Genomic DNA, 17,900 nt, shown 5'->3' on the forward strand with positions numbered 1-17,900 from the left:
TGTCTAATACCAATGCCTGGTACTCAGAAGGCTGGGGTTGAAAAGGAAGGGAATACTACAGCTATTAAAGCCCCACAGACATTCCCCAGACTTCACATTAGCCAGTGGTCGACATCGCCAGATCTTCGAGTCTGGCTCAGAACAGGGATCATGAAGCACAGCGGGTGGACTGGAATGTCACTTCCTTTGCTGGAAAATCAAATGAAAAACAGAAGCGTGTTCCACTCCCGAATGTCATACAGGCAAGAGGGAAGGGCTCCTGCATTCTGGAGGAATGTTCAAAGAACAAACACAAAATCACAGTGGCTAGGACAGGGCGGGGGATGGAGCAAGAGGCACGACCCCTTCAAACCCTCAGTCCCTGGCAGCCACCCAAAATTTGGCAAAACTGCACTTGCAAAATGAAAACCTGAGATCACCTCAGCTTCGTCCTATTTCAACTGGAATGACCTGCCCATCTCCTCAGCAAACACTGAGGCCTTTACAGGGCAAAAAAACAAAAACAAAAACACCACAATGACAATTTTTAAAAGATAAACAAGGAACCTCAGGACACCAGCCAGGGCAGAGCTTCCCAAGACAGCACAGGTCCCTTTTCCTCCAGGCAGCCCAACCTGCTGGCCAGGCCTGCCTGTCTCCCACCCCGGACAGGAGCCCCAGGGGCAAGGATGGTCAGATCCACAAACCACGAAGTCAAAGCAGGCTGCATCCAGTCCCCATTCTACTGCCTAGCTTTATGTGGCCCTGGACAATTCCCTTAGCCACACCGAGTCCTCACTTCTGAAACGGTGACAAAAATTCTCACCTCCTGGAGTTACTATGAAGAGTAACTGGGGTAATGCACACATAGCAATGTAGAATGAAACTAGCACATGGTAAACTCTCAATCTACGTTAGCTAATTATTATCATAAAATTTTGTGGCACACTAAATATACATTTATTTTTCTTTAATAATATGTGAATGAATTCCTAAGATTAGAGGCTTTTGTCTTGTTTATCTCAAGAAGTTTTATTCTTCAAGATGCTTAGCATCTTGACCAAAGCCTGGCACAAGTTAGGTACCCAGCTAATACTCATTAATCCAAGCAATGCTTATCCAAGTTGGCTCAGGGACCTGCATCCCAGGGCTTTCCCTGGCTTAGACAGCTTGGTGGTATTTAAGTCTTCTGAATGGCAAACGGCTGAGGTCATGTGTACTGTTCTAAGCAAAGCAGAGGGAACTGGAGTGGGCAGTAGAGGGTAGTGGAGGAGTGGGTAAAGAGAGAGCTCGTAGCTCCAGGGCTCCCCCAGCCAGGGGCTGTGTGCACCTGTCCCTCTGCCTGCAGGGACTCCACCTGCCTGACAGGCCCCCACCTCACCTTGGAGGCGGCCCAGTCCATCCAGCCTTCCGCACAAGGGTTCACGTTGATAAGGACGAGGCCCTCCACCATCTCAGGGTTGTTTAGCTGCGATTCAAGACACAAAGTGAGACAGACATCCCAGCAATCTGAAACACTAGGAACTTTCCAAGGCAAACTGAAGCTTGAGAGAAGTACCCAGAAAAAGGCAGTGTGGGCAGCAGAGCAGGCTGCTGCTCCCTGGCCCCACCCCATGCAAAACTGAGGTTCCAGCACAGCAGACACGGGATCGGGTCCTAGAGAGAGTGGGAAGGAGAAAGAGGAAGTGCAAAAGAAGTAGGAAGCCCGCCGCTTTGCAGACCTGCCTTGGGCAAGTCACTTCAACCCAATGGAGGCTCAGCTTCCCCACCTGTCAAATGCGTGTAATACACCATCAACCTCATCAATCAAACAGGGTACACAAATGCTCTCTAGCTGTGGCAGTAACAACTGTATTACTGACTTCCAGAATATATAAACACACACACACACACACGAGTTATGCATCGCTGAATAACAGGGATACTTTTGAGAAAATTCATCATTAGGAGATTTTGTCATCGTGTGAAGATCTCAGAGTGTACTTACACACACTAGATGGTATAGTCTACAACTCACCAAGGCTGTACAGTACAACCCATTGCTCCTAGGTTTGCTGTACAAATCTGTACAGCATGTGATGCTACCGAACACTGCAGGGAATTGCATCATGATGCTAAGTATTGATGTATCTAAGCAAATCTAAACATAAAAATGGTACAGTAAAAATGAATCATTATAATCCTATGGACCCACTGTCAAATATGCAGTCTGTCATTGACTGAAATGTCATTATGTGATGCAGATACATACAGATATGTACAGCTGGGGTACAGTTGAGACATTTTTTAATTTGCTGAGAGTCTATATGGCCAGACCATTTTGTATTCATGTCAGCATTTCTTTCTTTTTTTTTTTTTTGTAAGATGGATGTTGTAGAATCACGTCAGTATTCCTAACCTCTAGCAAAGCCCAGCAAATCATAGGCAGTCAAAATACCTATGGATGAACAAAATGAGTATTGTTGCATTCTTACATAATTGCTGGGTGAGGATACAAAGGAACAGTGGCTTCTGACCCGAGCCCAGAGAAATAACAATGACAACTGTCATGAAAACTTCCTGTGTCTGATTCTAGTTTAGAATCAGTTACGAACCAGGAGTACTGTGACTGCAAAAACCTGTAGAGCTGTTACAAAGCAGTGTCATAGCAGAGTACTCAGTGAGCAAGGAGCGTCCTCACTAGATGGCTAAGCAGACAAAGTCAATGACAAAAGAATGTGTCCAGTATCACTCAAGAGTGGAGGAAGAGAAAAGGTTGAGTATATACATATATATATACACACACACACATATGTGTATATATATGTGTGTGTATATATGAGTACTCACGTGTCTCACACACACACACACACACACAAAATTGTGGAGCATACGGGTCATTTTTTTTTCCCTTTTGGGTTTTCAATGCTTTTTCCAAATGTCTTCCTTCATCTTCAAATGTTATTTAAAATGCGATTTTCAAAAAATACCAAAGCACTCACAGCAAATCGAGTTAGGATGTAGGCGCCTGCTCCTGTTCCCATGCCAATAATGCTTTTCAGCCTGGAAGCAGAAACACAAATGCATGTCACACAAGGAGAGAGTGACAGGAGCCCCCAAGGACCCACTTAGCACTTCCTGAGGGTGACCGCCTGGCTAGGCAATGCGGGAACATGCTGCCGTGACTGCCTGCACAGCCCTGAGGTTACCGTGCTTTAGGACTGGACAGAGACCGTGACCTTGGAGAGCCGCGCCCCTTATCCTCACTTCCCTCCTGGCCACCACCCAGGCTCTGAGAGACCGTCTGACATTTCGGGAAGGCCCGTTACGGCATCATTTCTTCCCACTCTTAAGCTTTATTTTGGATTCTAAAACTTGGAATGAAAACAAACTGAGCAAGAACCATGAAGTTATCATTATTTGAAGGGCTCAAGACAGAGATGAACACTGGAAAAATGAGGGTGTGGAGAGAAAAGCTAAGGTCTCAGGCAACTCCATTCCAGAACATTCCATGGGAAAGAGAAGGGAATGGAAGAACAGGAGGCAAGAGCAAATGGGTGGGGTGGCTGCCATCACACAACATAACATTCATGCAAGAGGAAAACTGAGGTTACAGGAGGCAGGCTAGAGCTCAGAGACTGTGTGAAGAACAGTGTTCACAGAGTGACAAGCTAATTTCTTGCCTCATCTTTAAACTGCAACCTTAATTTTAGTGGTCAGTCCAGATCAAAGCCAAGGGGGAGGAAGACGCTAGAAGCCAGGCTTCTCTGCAAACGGAGGAGGAGCTGATCCCTTGCTCTTACCCAAACTGTTGAAGGACTCCAGGAAGCATTTCAGCCAGCTGATCCATGGAGGGGTACATGTACCTGCGGATGACACAGAGAGGCCATTAGTGAGCGCCCAGAGAGAAACGGGTAATCCAAACAGGGACACGCTTGAAGGGTGGGGGCCATGCAACAGACTGCCTCATGCACCCAGACCCCCCAGTCTAGTCCCTTCCCATCCTCCTTCCAAGACCCTTGCAGCACACCCTAACTATCAATTGCTTCCTATGCGCCAGGTCCCATGGATGCATTTTGGGGCATTATTAGCTCATTCAGTTCTCACAATAACTCTAGAAGGCTGCTAGGATGTTCCCCCCAGCAAGATTATAAATATCACTGAGGCTGAGAGATGAGCCACTTGGCCTCACGAGAACAGTAGATGGTTAGCCAGAAACATGTCCTCACTGGGTTGGTCTGGTTTTGGTCTAGAGTGTTGCAGAAACTGACTAGAAGGCATTTCACAATTCCAACCTCAGGGAGAAGGAATTAGATCAGGCATGAATGAGTTCCATCCGCAAAGGAGTGACTGATGCTCACACATGCCGGGCTCTTGGTGAGGCAATGGCAGGGGCCTGTGAGCAAAGCAGAGGCAAACCAGGACAGGAGCCAGCCCTCAAGTCAACAGAAACAGGGGGGTGTGACTCATAACAAAGGCTATTGAAAGAGAACTGCTGTGATCAGGTGATCAGGGAGGGCTTCTTAGAAGAAGTGACGCTGAAGGGGTCATGGGAACCTGATGAGTAAAGCATGTGGGCAGGGAAGCAGAGTGTTCAGATGCCCTGGGAAGAGCCAGGAAGAGCCCGTCTGGTGTGGCTCCACATCAACAGAACCACTGAGTTAGAAGCCGCAGGGCAGAAGAGGGGCAAAGACATGAAGCTCCTCTGAAATGGCCACGCCTCAATTTGGAGCCAGCAGCTCCTAAGGTGTGACACTGGAGAAGCCACTTAATTGCAGGGCCCTCTGTTTCTTCCCTGTTGCCCAGGGCTGGTGTGAGGCAAGGAAGCAGCAGAATTCTACTCCCAAGGTCCCTCCTGTATAGATGGGGGAAGCCAGAGCCAGGAGGAGCCCAGCCAAGGATCCCCCACCCTGCTCTGCTGTCTCAGCTTCAGGATATAGGGGGCTCACCCTTAAAGGGCCTGGGAGACTCCCTCTCACCCCTCCCAAGCCCCACCCTCTCCTCTGCCCTACTCCAGGAGGAAGAAACAAGTCAGGCCCCACTCTGACAGTGGGTCCCACGAGATGCACACAAAAACCACCTAGTAAACTAGGGGGAAAACACCCTGTAATATCTAGACCAACTGAATAAAAATTCCTGGGGGTTGGGCTCAGGCCTCAGAATATTTGTAAAACTTCTCCAGGGGGAACTAAGAGTCTCTGCTTTCCCCCCAAGTCTTTCACACAATTGGTCCAACCAAAGACAGATTTACTGACATACCTCTGGCTTTATCTGCTGGTTAACAATTAACCATGTCCCACGGTTTTAATACACTTTTAATTTTTGGTCCTGGTCCCATATGGTTAGCTGTACCTTCCCTTCCTCTCTGATAAAGGTTAATTATTAAGGATAATTCTGAACACTAATAAAAAAGGATTTCTATTTATAAATGCCAAGAAGGCCCCTTCTGGAAGACTTTAAACCCAAGAACCTGCTCCTGCCCTGGTTTAATCAGAGCGTCAGGTGCAGGGGACAAGAGGGGTTATCTCTGAGGTCTGCCTCGCCAACGTGATGCTGATTGGGGGATCCAACAAGTTTGACCATAATCGCACAAGGGGAGATTGAAAGGCCATGCCCATATAGATCACGAGCTGACAAGGGCCGGGCAGTGTAAACACTCTCAACTAAGGCAGCCTGATGTTCCAAAGAGGATACACGTCTCAGTAGACAGGACCAAAGCCAACTCCCTGGTTCTCAGCTGTGTAACCTTTTTTTCTTTTTTGGAGACAGAGTCTTGCTCTGTCACCCAGGCTGGAGTGCAGTGGTACGATCTCGGCTCACTGCAACCTCTGCCTCCCAGGTTCAAGGGATTCTCTGGCCTCAGCCTCCCGAGTGGTGGGGATTACAGCCACGTGCCACTACGTCCGGCTAATTTTTGTATTTTTAGTGGAGACAGGGTTTCACCATGTTGGCCAGGCTGGTCTCGAACTCCTGAGCTCAGGTGGTTCACCCACCTCGGCCTCCCAAAGTGTTGGGATTACAGGCGTGAACCACCATGCCCGGCCTCAGCTGTGCAACCCTGAGCAAGGTAGTTAATGCCTCCATGCCTCAATACGTTCATCTGGCAAATGCAGCTAACAATACGAACCACACAGAGCTAGCTGTAAGGATTAACCCCAATGTTAAACACGAACGATGAAGCCCAGCCCACAGGAAGTGATCCATCAGCGTTACTTCTCTCCCTCTCTTTTTCTCCACAACCTTCTAGGTTTTTCACTACACTATTTGGTCATATCAAGTCCTCCTCCACTTCAGTCCTGTCCAGGCTGAGCACACCTATGGTAACGCCAGCCTTGCAGGAAGGCTGGGGGAATGGGGACGTAGCATCTGATGAGTATCCTGTTTCAGTTTAGGAAGATGAAAAAGTCCTAGAGATAGATGGTGGCGATGGCTGCACAACAACGTCTGAATGTCCTTAATGCCACTGAACTATATACTTAAAAATGGTTCAAGTGCTAACTTTTATGTTACGTATCTTCCCACAATTTAAAAAGTGGTTAAGACGATACATTTTATATTTTACCACAACTAAAAAGTATTTAAAAGAGCAAAGCAGCTGAACCCCTCCCCGACACCCAGTTTCCATGCTGTAGAGCTCATAGGGCAAGAGGCTCTCACCCTGCAGGGAAGGAGGCTGCGCCGTCCTGCTGGCCAGGGGCATCCACGTGGCAGACGGCGAAGTGCTGGGTGATCTCCTGCATGTCCTCATAGTTGAAGAGGGGATTGTAGCAGGTTTTGTCTGAAGAATAGCAGAGAGGGAGAGACGAGAAAGAAGAGGAGAAAAAAAATTAGGTGTCTCGGTGGCAAAGCTCATTCATTTTGTTTCACTCCTATTCAGAAGAAGGAAGTGAACTTGGAAGAACACAGATGTTCGCGTTTTTGGGTTTTTGGTTTTGTCCCCATGCCCACTTTCTTCTGGTGATAAAAAGCAAGAGTAAGTCATGGGGCAAGGGAGTGGGAGCTGGCAGATGAATCTTGCAGTTGGTGCTGGAAGGGGCTCCCAGGATGGCTCCGGCAGCTCCTCCAGTCCGTCAGGGTCAGGATGGCCCTGGCGTGAGATGGGTTTGCCCCCCTGATCCTCTCTTTCCATCTGGGCCCACTATACCCTCCTATCTGGGGTACCGGCCCAGGACACACATAATTTTCAAACAAGGAGGAGCATGGGAGGTGAGATGTGCCTCCTCCTTTCATGTGGCCTGGATGAGTCTCCTCATAGCTGAAGCCTAAGAAAGGCGGGCTGCTCACCCTACCTCCTGTCCCTTTTCCTCCTGGGCATGCAGCTAGACAGTATTTCCCAGGCTCCCTTGCAATGAGAAGCAGCCATGTGATCTGTTTCTGGCCAATAGCCTGTGACTGTCACCATTTCCTCACCATACCTGCCACCCAGATCCTCTAAGATCCTCTAAGCTTCTCTCTTCTCCCATCTACCTGCCAGAAGCACGGTTTCCAGCAGAAGGCTCTGCAGCCCCAGGGGATGGCAAACCCCCAAGCTAGAAGGAGCCTGGGTCCTTGAATTGCCAAATCGAACATGTCCCACTCCACACCCACTAAACTGTTACGTGAGCGAGAAATAAAACATACATTGTGTTAAGCCACAGAGGGCTTGGCATCTTTGGTTACAGTGGTAAGCCTATGATAAACCAACAATGAGCCTCTCTACGTGGGGAGAGGCTGCCATATGCAATTCCAGTTCCTTGTCAGAGTCAATCAAATAAGACAGTGTAAATCAAAATACCTAGCATGGACCTGGTACAAAATGGATGTAAGGGAAACAGACAGGGGAAGAAGTGAGATAAAAGGTGGTGAGAATGAAGTAAAAAAGCGGTTTTCAGTGGATTTCCGTGAAATCATCCCCAGCCTCAAGGTATTGATAAGCTTTATAGAAACAAATGAAAATCAGGCAGTCCATCATCAAAAATCAAGGAAGCTTGCAATATTCAAGTTCACAAAAATTACGGGACCAGTGAAATCTAGGTGTCTTCTGATTCCTCACAGAAGAATTCACCTCTACTCCATGAAATTTCAGCATTTAGTAGATTCCATTCCATTAGCATCTGTGAAAAATGGGGAACCCACCTCTGAAAACTCTCCTGGTAATCTTGGAATTCACAGTCTAAACATTTATGGCGGTGTTACTCACGCAGCCAAAAAGTGAAAATGCCCCAAATGCCCATCAACTAAAGAACAGATGGCCGGGCCCAGTGACTCATGCCTGTAATCCCAGCACTTTGGGAGGCGGAGGTGGGTGGATCACCTGAGGTCAGGAGTTCGAGGCCAGCCTGGCCAATATGGTGAAATCCCGCCTCTACTAAAAAAACAAAAATTAGCCAGGCGTGGTGGTGGGTGCCTGTAATCCCAGCTACTCGAGAGGCTAAGGCACAAGAATCGCTTGAACCCAGGAGGTGGATTACAGTGAGCCAAGATCGCACCACTGCACTCCAGCCTGGGCAACAGCGTGAGACTCTGTCTCAAAAAAAAAAAAAAGAAAGAAAGAAAGAAAGAAAGAATAAAGTGCAGTAAATCCATACAATGGAATATTATTATTCAATAAAGGAATAAAGGCAATACAAATACTAATGCATGGCCTGGATAAACTTTGAAAGCATTATGAAAGAAGCCAGTTACAAAAAAATTACATGTTATTTGATTCAATATACAAAATTTCAGAACAGGCAAATTCACAGAAAAGGAAAGTCAATGAAGGGTCAGTCATCTGGGGGTGGGGTGACAGATAAAAGTACAGGATTTTTTGGAAGGATGAAAATGTTCCAAAACTGTGCTGATGGTTGCACAGTTCTGCGAAAAGACTAAAAACCATATGTGTGCATTAATATAGAAGTCACTGTCACAGATAGCAAAGAACTCCCTGTGTTCCCAGTGCCTCTGGGCACACAGACAACTCCGTGCCCACATGCAGCGCATTTCTGGCTTTTCCAGGCTGTGGCAAGAGTTCTTCCCAGAACAGCTCCAGGAAGTCCCAGGCAAAAAGAAACCACCAGCTCCCGGCCACCAGCCCTTCCCGGCTGCCTTTTTCTGCCACTCTCTTGGGAACCGTCTGACAGGGAACCAGAGCTCCTCAGAACTTACGGTTCATGCCGATGTCATGGTAGGTGAGGATGACAGGCCGGTTTCCCTTGGGAGTCCCACACAGCGTGACGTGAACGGAGCCATGTAAAGTCTCGATGTCCTGCTCCTGAGGAGACACAGCAGACAGTGGGCTGGTCATGTGGGGTTTCGCGGCATCCGTGTGGCTGAAGACACCCAGCCTGTTTCCAACTGTGTTTTGAGGAAGCTCACTTCTCATCTGGCCATAAGATCCCTGGCTTCGGGCAGCAGCTCTCTCTGGCGAGAAGCCACTCCCAGGACCAGGGCTAGGAGGGGACTCCCAGGAAGCAGGGGACAGAGGCCTGGCTCAGACTGTGCTGTTAAATGCACAAAATGCCAGGGACAGGGCCTGCCCGTGACCATCTCTGCACCAGACTGTTTGCTCCATCCGGAAAACAGGCCACCAAGCCTGTGCTTCCTTGCTTCCTTGCCCCCTGGCCCCACTGACCCCACAGGTTACTGTACCTGTGACTAACATCTGGTGACTTGGGGTTACCCAGAATTCACTCCCCACTTCCAAGAACAGCCCCCAATTTCCTTCAGGAAACCCAACCTCACCCTCAGTCCTAAGAGTTCTGTTGACACTGACCCCCACCTCCCCACGTTTCACAAGTCAAGGCCAATTCATGCACTCCACCTCCCAGTTGCAAGGACTGGATCAGGTAAGAACACATAGGTTGGCTCAGGCCAACTAAAGCCAACTGCACTTATTTCTAGTAATTGGGGAACTGGACTGGACTTGACGGAGTAAGGCTGGGAGGGCTGGATCTGCAGCAGCCACATTGTCACTATGAGGCAAGGGCCTGCCTGAAAGTATGGCCAGCCCAGGGACAGAAAAGAGTGAAAGAAGGTTTGGGGATGGCATCCACCACCTGGGATTTTCAGTTACATGGGCCACCAACTTCCAATCCCATGTAAGCCATGTTGAGTTGACCAAAAGATTCGGAATGATACCATGCCCATTCTCCCTCCTGCCCTTCCTTTTAATTGGGCCAGGTGGTTCTTCCGGTCAAGGCCAACTCTCCAGCTCGGCCAGCGACCCCCAGCCAGCTTACTCCCAGTCATCCCTGTGCCTCTCTGCACCAAATCTTCCTAACAGTTGAAGACCTGCTCATCTTTCTTCCTCTGGAAAACCAAAAAAAAAAGGCACCCTGCCTTGGTTCCAAGCACCCCATTTCACTCATGGACCAACCTTTCACCTGCCACGTTCATCTAAACTCCTGCAGAGGGTGGTCGTGAGTCTTTCTCAATTATCACTTCCACTCGCCCTTCACCCATGCCTACCCTGGGCTTCCGCCCTCCTCAAGGTCACCCAAAAGTTCCCGAGGACCCCGGTCACTCGTCTCCCTTGAGTGATTTCCACGTCTGCGAGCAGTGACCTCCCCTTTGAAGTGCCCACTCTGGGCTCTGCTCCCACAGGGCCACTGGGAAGAAGGGAGGCAAGGCCATCAGGCTGCTGAGACCATCCAAGTGCCAAGGCAGTGCTGAGCCATGTGACTCCATGTCCTCACCCTCACAGGAGCCCTGCCAGGGCCAAGTGATCCAGCTGGCTAAGGAAGTAAAGTCAGTGTCCCAGAGTCACATGGGCAGGCAGCACAGAGGCGGGTCCCCCAGACAATCAACCTCCGCGGGGCCTCTCAGCACTTGGCCTGCCCGCGAGTGGCGCACACTCAGGCCTCACCAGGCCACTCAGCTCAGCACACTGCATTGATTTTCCAAAGAGCAAATGAGGCAGTGAAGTGGAACACAGAACACTCCAGATGCTGCTGAACCTGCTTCCAGAAGCCGGCGGAAATGTGACCTATACAGGTCACTGCCGTGTGGCGGCAGAGGAGAGTCAATGTTCACAAACGCACGCTTGAGAAGAGGCGATGGGACAGATCACCACTCAGGTGCCCTGTGGGGGCAAGTCACCTCCTCCCCAGCTTGAATCTTTAAAACAGGAACAGCCTGGCCCTTCCTCCCTCCTAGGGGTGCTGGAAGTCCAGAGAATGCCGGCTGCTCCATCTGCGAGTGACCCGCTGTGACTCGTGGATGGCAGCCACCCACACGCCATCCACACCAGCTGGTGATCGGATTCCACCTCTGCTACTTCTTTACCCCTGATACTTAAGGCAGTTTGATTTCATCTGAGAAACATTCATTAGGCACCTATTATATGCCAGGTCCCCTATGTCCCCACAGGGATGAGTAGGTGACAACTCACAAACTAGTAGGGGCAATGGAGACGGTCCCAGGGGGCTGCAGGTCCTCTGGGTCCTCTGAGAAAAGCAGAGAAAGAGGATTTAACCCACCAGGGTGTTGCTGGGAATGGGACCAGGAAAACCTCCTGAATCCCGTAAGATCAACGATTCTCAACCTGAGGAACAGGTTCAAAAATAAAAACGGCATCCAATTCCCAGGCTCCCCCGGAGGGTATGGAAGCTCCGTATGGAGTTTCCAACAAGAAATCACCACCTCCCCCTCCCCAGTGGAGGAGTGCGGGGGTTCCCGACACTCACTTGGAGAACCCCGAAGCCAGCCAGCCCCAGGCCACCATCGTGCTTCTGCAGAAAGGAGACAAGCACTCCAGCTCACTCATGGACCAATCTCTCACCTGCCATGTTCATCTAAACTCCTGCAGAGGGTGGTCCTGACTCTTTCTCAATGGCCACTTCCACTCACCTGCCCTGGGTTTCCGCCCTCCTCACGGTTACCTAGAAGTTCCTTGTTCCTGAATGGCCAGAGATGCGGCAGTGGTTACCAGGGGAGGGTGATGATGTATAAAGAATGTACTGTACAGAGCCAGGCCCAGTCCCCTGGGAGCACCTGGGCCCGCCCAGCACGGGGTCATCCTGGCACCTGCATTAGCCCCCAACACCGTAAGTCCCCTGGCACAAATAGCTCAGCCCCATCTCCCTTCCCTACTCTCTGCCCCTCAGGGCTCAACGCTTCTTTCCTGCACATAACAGGCACTGGAAAAATCCATAGATGAGGGAGCAGTGGCCCAGCTTCCAGCGGGGGCCACAGATCATCTGCTGGGCCCAGCCTGGCCCTGAAGCCACTATGGGAACAAAGGTCTATTTGTTTGTGGGGGCACATTCTTCATTGTCTCCCCAGCTGGCCCACATGGCTCCCTCTAAAAGAGAGGCCAGGGCAGGCGGTGTTCCCACCAAGTCCTACCACTCCCCAACCTCTGAGCCTCCAGGTCCTCACCCCTGAGCTGGGAGAGCCGCCTGCACCCCAGGCTCCATAGCAGGAGAGGAGTCACCTGCACAGAGCCCAGAGCACAGCACTAGGCAGGAAGGGGACTCCCGGTACGGGCAGCAGAGGGTGCTAATGGGGTGGCAGGTATGGGACATGCCACCTCAGCTGGCATCAAGAATGTCCCTGGCAGCCCCCGGGGTTGCGGGTGTGTAGCAGATTTCTGACTCATCTCTTTGAAGGTCTTAAAATATACAGCCATGGAACTAAATTGGTGGATCTATCCTTCCAAGTCCAAGAAGGAAAGGCTACCTGGGTCTCATTTGCTGCTCTGTCCACAGACCTCTGCACAGCTGCCTGCTCTCAGTGGGCACCCAGCATCTGCTGGATAAGAGATCTGATCCTGGCAGATAATGGTGAGCATTACCCACTAGGAAGGAACTTTATCTCCTAAGGGCACTGATCCATGTTGGGCTCTTCCCCACTCTGCTCCTGGATTGGCCATGAGATACTCAGCTCCCTCCTGATAAGACCCCCAGGGTTGGTGAGAGCCTAACAGGGCACCAATGCTTTACCCCAGCTCCTGAGGAGTGTCAGGACCCTGGCTGCTGCCTCAACACTGCCCCAAACCTCAGCCTGAGCAGGACTCAAAAAAGAGGCTTTCGACATTGCTTGCCTTGGTGGGAAGGACAAAGACCCCGTCTGAGAAAGTGGAAGTGAAGTGGTGGAAGTCACGCAGGGGCAGGGCTGCCCCCCAGGCATAGGTGAGCAGAAGTGAGGGAGAACATCTGCTAAGTGCCTACGAAGACTAAGGCAGGGTATCAGGCCTCCATGCCACCGGGAGGCCCATCAATCCCATTTTACAGGTAAAGAAGTTGAGGGGACTCTCCCAAGGTCATAGGCTTGTAGTGGTAGAACCGGGATTTGAACTCTCTCCACTGGGCCCTTGCTCCTTTGTGCCAGGGTCTGCTGGCCCCCATCGGTCCTCCACTCAGTTCCTGGACCCCCGGCACACACAGAAGGAGGAGAAAAAAAGCAAGTGTTGTACCTGTACCCAAGTCCCATCCCCTAAGTCACACACACACCCCCCCCCCCCCCAACAAACACACCCACCAACAAACGCACATGCACACACGCGGTTCTAAGCCAGTCAGGAAGACTGTCTGAGATTGAATGGGAGAATTACAACAGTCACAAACACAGGCCTTTGTCCTATTCAGTCCCAAAGGAATGTTCTGTCCTTCTGTCCCTGCCGGGATAAATCACTCAGTGTTCTGGAGAGAGGAACCCGTCCCGTGTCTTCCACGTTTTCCCAAAGAGAAAGCACAAGGAACCCAGAACATCAGAACTGCAAGGTGCACTGTTCACCCTCTTGCCTGAGAGAGCAAAGTGCCTGTCTCGGGGCTCATCAGGGACCCCCCAACTTCTGGCTGGGACAAGGCTGGCAACACAAACACAACTCCTCCACCATCCAGAGCCCCACACCCAGCTCTTCCACAGCTCAGGACCAGGCCACAGAAGACCCTGCTCACAGGGCCTGATTCAGACAAGAAGATGAAAAGGCAAAAAGCCGGCTGCACACACTTGCCTCTCACCTGCTCTGGGAGAGTCTAGAAAACTGCTCTCTCAAGTCTAGAGGCGATGGCAGGGATGGGGCAGTAATAAACTGCCACTGCATCTTACCCCATGCCCGCTCTGAGTTTCTCACACGTGTTTTCTCATTAAATACACGCAACCACTACTGCAGAGATGAGAAAGCTGAGGCTGAGAGAGATTAAGGACTTCATCCAAGGCCACACAGCTGGAATAGTGGGGCAGGATCTGAACCAAGCTTGGATTAGGATGTCTGCATCCAAAGCCCGTTCTCTTTATCATCCTGTTTCACATTCTGTGCCGGGCAGAAGAGGGGAAGGAAACCTTTCTCTGCCACGTGCACTGTGACTCCCTACAGGGGGATGCAGCGAGTCAGATTCCCCACACTTATTTGACTGCAGAACACTTGTACCTCCCCAGCGTCTCCAAGGACTGGCCATCCCTGCAGCACAGGCTGTTACACTACCAAACAGAATGGAGAAATAATATCTGCTGCTCCCATCCTCCTAAAACAGGCACCTGCCCCCAAACTGCAGGCATGTGTGTCTTTGTGAGGAAGTGTGCCAGCATTGGAAACACCGCAGCACAGATATCAGACATCACCTCCTTCCTGCTACCCACCATACACACGCCATGCAAACCCTGTTCTCTTCTTTGCAGCACAACCACAATTACAAATATACATGTAACAGCTGCCTCCCCAGCCAGACCGCCAATTCCCAGAGGGAAAGGCTGGCTCTCCAACAGCCAGAGTCTGGCCCGGAGGGTGCACTTAGAGATTTACAGTCTACACTGCCTGTATGCTGGCAAGTAGCAAACATGGCACCTACCACTATGGTCTACACTGCCTGTAAGCTGTCAAGTGGGGAAATAGGACCTAACACTATGCCTTAAAGATTTCATCTCTTTGGCTGTCAATCCTGGCTTGGGAGCTTTAAAACTATGGCAGACTCTGTTGGTTGGCATGCCAAACATCTGTTGCTCCCTTCTTTTTGAGCATAGAATTCCAACTGCTGTACTAAGAAGCCAAGTGCCTGATAAAGTGGTCCCCTTCCTTACTCAACTCCCTTGAAACCAAGGACGGTCAGGAGGTTCAGTTCTGGCCAATGAGATGCCAGCAGAAATTCCTGCAGCTTCAAGAGTTTTTTAAAAAGGATCAAACTTGACCTTTTGATTCTTGTCCTTTCACCCTCCCGCCTGCATCCTACTTGGGACATGGACGAGATGCTCGAGGGTTCGGTGGCCATCCTACCAATCTGAGGACCAAAGCCGCATGCTCAGGTGACAGCAGGAAGCTGTTAAGGACTAACTCCAGCAGGGCTGGGTGACATTCATAGCCCGGGGTGTTCGTTTTTTAGGCTGGTGAGAAAAGCAAACATTTCCTTGTTACAGCACTGTTTTTTGAGCAATGTTATATATCCTAATGTTATAACCACCACATGCCCTTGGCCAAGTTATCAGCCTTCTCTGACAATCCCTGCCATCAGTTGTAAGCTGAGGTCAATGACAAGGCCTCCTGTTCCATTGAGATACTCCCAAGACTAAAACCATGGGACGGACCTGATCGTGTTTTGCAAACTGCGGCGTTTCCCTCCACGTCAGCTGTTACGGACAACCGCTCCAGAGTGATTAGGGTGAAGCTGCCAGGGCCAGCCCGCTGGCTTAAGTCAACTCTCTGGATGATCCGGAAGGGCTCTGGAGGCCAGCTGTGACTGTCTCCCCACTGCCCCCGGTAATCCCCTCCTTCCCAGCAGGCCCTGGCCAGATGCCGACCGTCCTGGGCTCTAAGAGGATGACCGCGTACCCAGGCTCTAAGTCAGTTGGTGGGCTGGGCGACCCCTCCCTCCGTCTGACAAGCCTTGGGGTCCAAGCATGGCCTGACCAGTCAGGGTGCCCTCTGGAAGAGCAGGCCAGGAAGCTGACTGTGGTTCATCAGCACAAAGTCAAGGCCCACGGCAGCAAGAAAGGCAAATCATGGGAACAGAGGCTCAAGTGAAAATGTCAGGGGCCTGCCCCCTCCCCACCATCTTTTCATAAAATGATACACTCCTCCCCCTATATTTTCCTGGTTCATCTCCTGTGCCATGGAGGAGGAGGGGCAGCCACAGCAGTGCCATTCATCTCAATGATCCATTCCATTAAGTAACAAACACAGGCCAGGTGTGATGGCTCACACCTGTAACTTTGAGTTTGAGACCAGCGTCTGCAACACAGTGAGACCTCCTTTCTACAAAAAGTAAAATTAGCCAGGCATGGTGGCTCATGCCTATACTCCTAGCTACTAGGGAGGCTGATGTGGGAGGATCACTTGAGCCTGGGAGATCACAGTTGCAGTGAGCCGAGATTGCACTACTACACTCCAGCCTGGACAACAAAGGGAGACCCTGTCTTAAAAAAAAAGAAAAAAAAAAAAAAAGGAGTAAAGAACACATAAAGTACCAGAGGTAACTGGGGAAGTGTGTGTAGCCAGGAGGAATGCGATAAAAAGACAGCCACCCACTTACTAAGCAAGTTCAATAAAGCCAGCTTTGTCTCCTGTGTTACATCATGACAGCCATTGAACAGATAGCCTCCAGGGCTGAAGTATAGGTGCCCAACAAGATAACAGAGTTAAGATTCAAGATAGATAGGTCCTTGGGCTTCCAAAGCCATGACTCCCCTGCAAGCCACACACAATGGAAGACCTTCCAGAGGTCAAGCTGGGCCTGTCACTTCTCACTTCATTCCCCAGGCTTCTTTCATGTTGACATAAGGTCAAGAGAATTAAACAAAGTTACGCAGAGTCAGGGAACAGGCTGCTGTGGGCAGAGGGTGTCAGCCTGGGAATACAGCATGCAACTGGAACCCACACTGAAGACCTCAGTTCTCCAAGGAAACAAGAATTAGGAAGAGCGTCTTTGTTTGGATAAGGGTGAAGAGATGGAGCAGATCCCGTCATCCATGGAGCAGGGGAGGGCGACAAAGACCTGTGAGCTGAGCCAGCTGCTGTGTGCATTCAGTATCTGCAGTGCACTCAGGGACAGCAATGCTCCCCACTGTTTCACAGATTAGGAAACTAAGCCCCAGGGAGGTCAAGCAAGTGGCCAAGGACACGCGAGTAGCAAATGACGGGGCTGCGTCTGCACTCACTTATGCTCACTGCACCCTTTCTGGGACGCCAAGAGATGATTGAGGTCAGCCTGGCAGAGCCTAGCCTGGACAAACCTCAGAGGCCCTGGTATGAGCCCTACCTCTCCTGTTCTATGGGAGGGTGCTCCTAGGAAACCCACGGCAGAATTGCAGAAGAAGCACACTGTGTTTATTTTCCAAAGCCTCATTTTGCGCTGATCCAGATGAGTGTTCCTGCCATCTGTCACTCGAAGGGTTTGCTCTAAGTCCCAATGGCTTTGCTAGGAAGTAGGGCTGGGGGAGGGCGAGGTTGGGAAATGGCGAGTTGAGGATTTCCAGGCTTCTGTCTGAGTTCTGCCCACCTTCAGTCATGGGGCATGAAAACAAGAAGCAACTGTGTGGAAAGAGAGAAATTAGCAAAAGGTCACCATTTCCATTTTCCCTGTGAGCTGGTCTGCTTCCAAAAAGAGGAGGGAAAACAGCCCCCCTGAATGGGATCGTACATCCCCAAGACCAGCTCAGCTCTGCCAAACAAGAGGCCTTGCAGCAGAACGGGAGCCAGACCTCTGGAGCCCCCGCCCAGCCCTGGTACTGCCCCAGCCCCTCCACCACTCCACACCGAGGCCCCGCGGGTAACATCAGCTCACTTCTCAGGGAGCCCTGGTGAGCACACAAACACAGATTCCCATGGAAACCAAATCAAATCTGAGTAACTCCAGATCCAGGTGGAGGGAATTAGAAGCAGCAAATCCAACAGAAAAAGCAATTGGAAGCCACAGAAAGTCACCCGGCCCACGAGATACAATTTATGGGTGATGAAGTCAATGCTGCTGTCCCTTCCCCAAAACTCGTTAAATTCACTTTGGCTCCAGACGTGCGGACTGAATCCGCTTTCGCCATCTATCTCTTTGTGG

The 17,900-nt window shown here is 50.6% G+C and overlaps 1 protein-coding gene across 2 annotated transcripts in view; it reads right to left on the minus strand.

Moving 5' to 3' along the window:
• The window catches only part of NDRG1 (N-myc downstream regulated 1), a 59,543-nt gene that overhangs the window by 17,933 nt on the left and 23,710 nt on the right, over positions 1 to 17,900 (minus strand). For both annotated transcript variants that reach the window (XM_038000105.2, XM_008001593.3), the window contains 5 exons: positions 9,085 to 9,190; positions 6,616 to 6,736; positions 3,762 to 3,824; positions 2,961 to 3,021; positions 1,361 to 1,447 (listed from right to left, as the gene is read on the minus strand). In XM_038000105.2, the coding sequence (XP_037856033.1) occupies positions 1,361 to 1,447; positions 2,961 to 3,021; positions 3,762 to 3,824; positions 6,616 to 6,736; positions 9,085 to 9,190 (438 nt within the window). The remainder of the gene's footprint in view (positions 1 to 1,360; positions 1,448 to 2,960; positions 3,022 to 3,761; positions 3,825 to 6,615; positions 6,737 to 9,084; positions 9,191 to 17,900) is intronic.

The sequence above is a fragment of the Chlorocebus sabaeus genome, chromosome 8 (genome assembly GCF_047675955.1).
Source record: "Chlorocebus sabaeus isolate Y175 chromosome 8, mChlSab1.0.hap1, whole genome shotgun sequence".
NCBI lineage: Eukaryota > Metazoa > Chordata > Mammalia > Primates > Cercopithecidae > Chlorocebus > Chlorocebus sabaeus.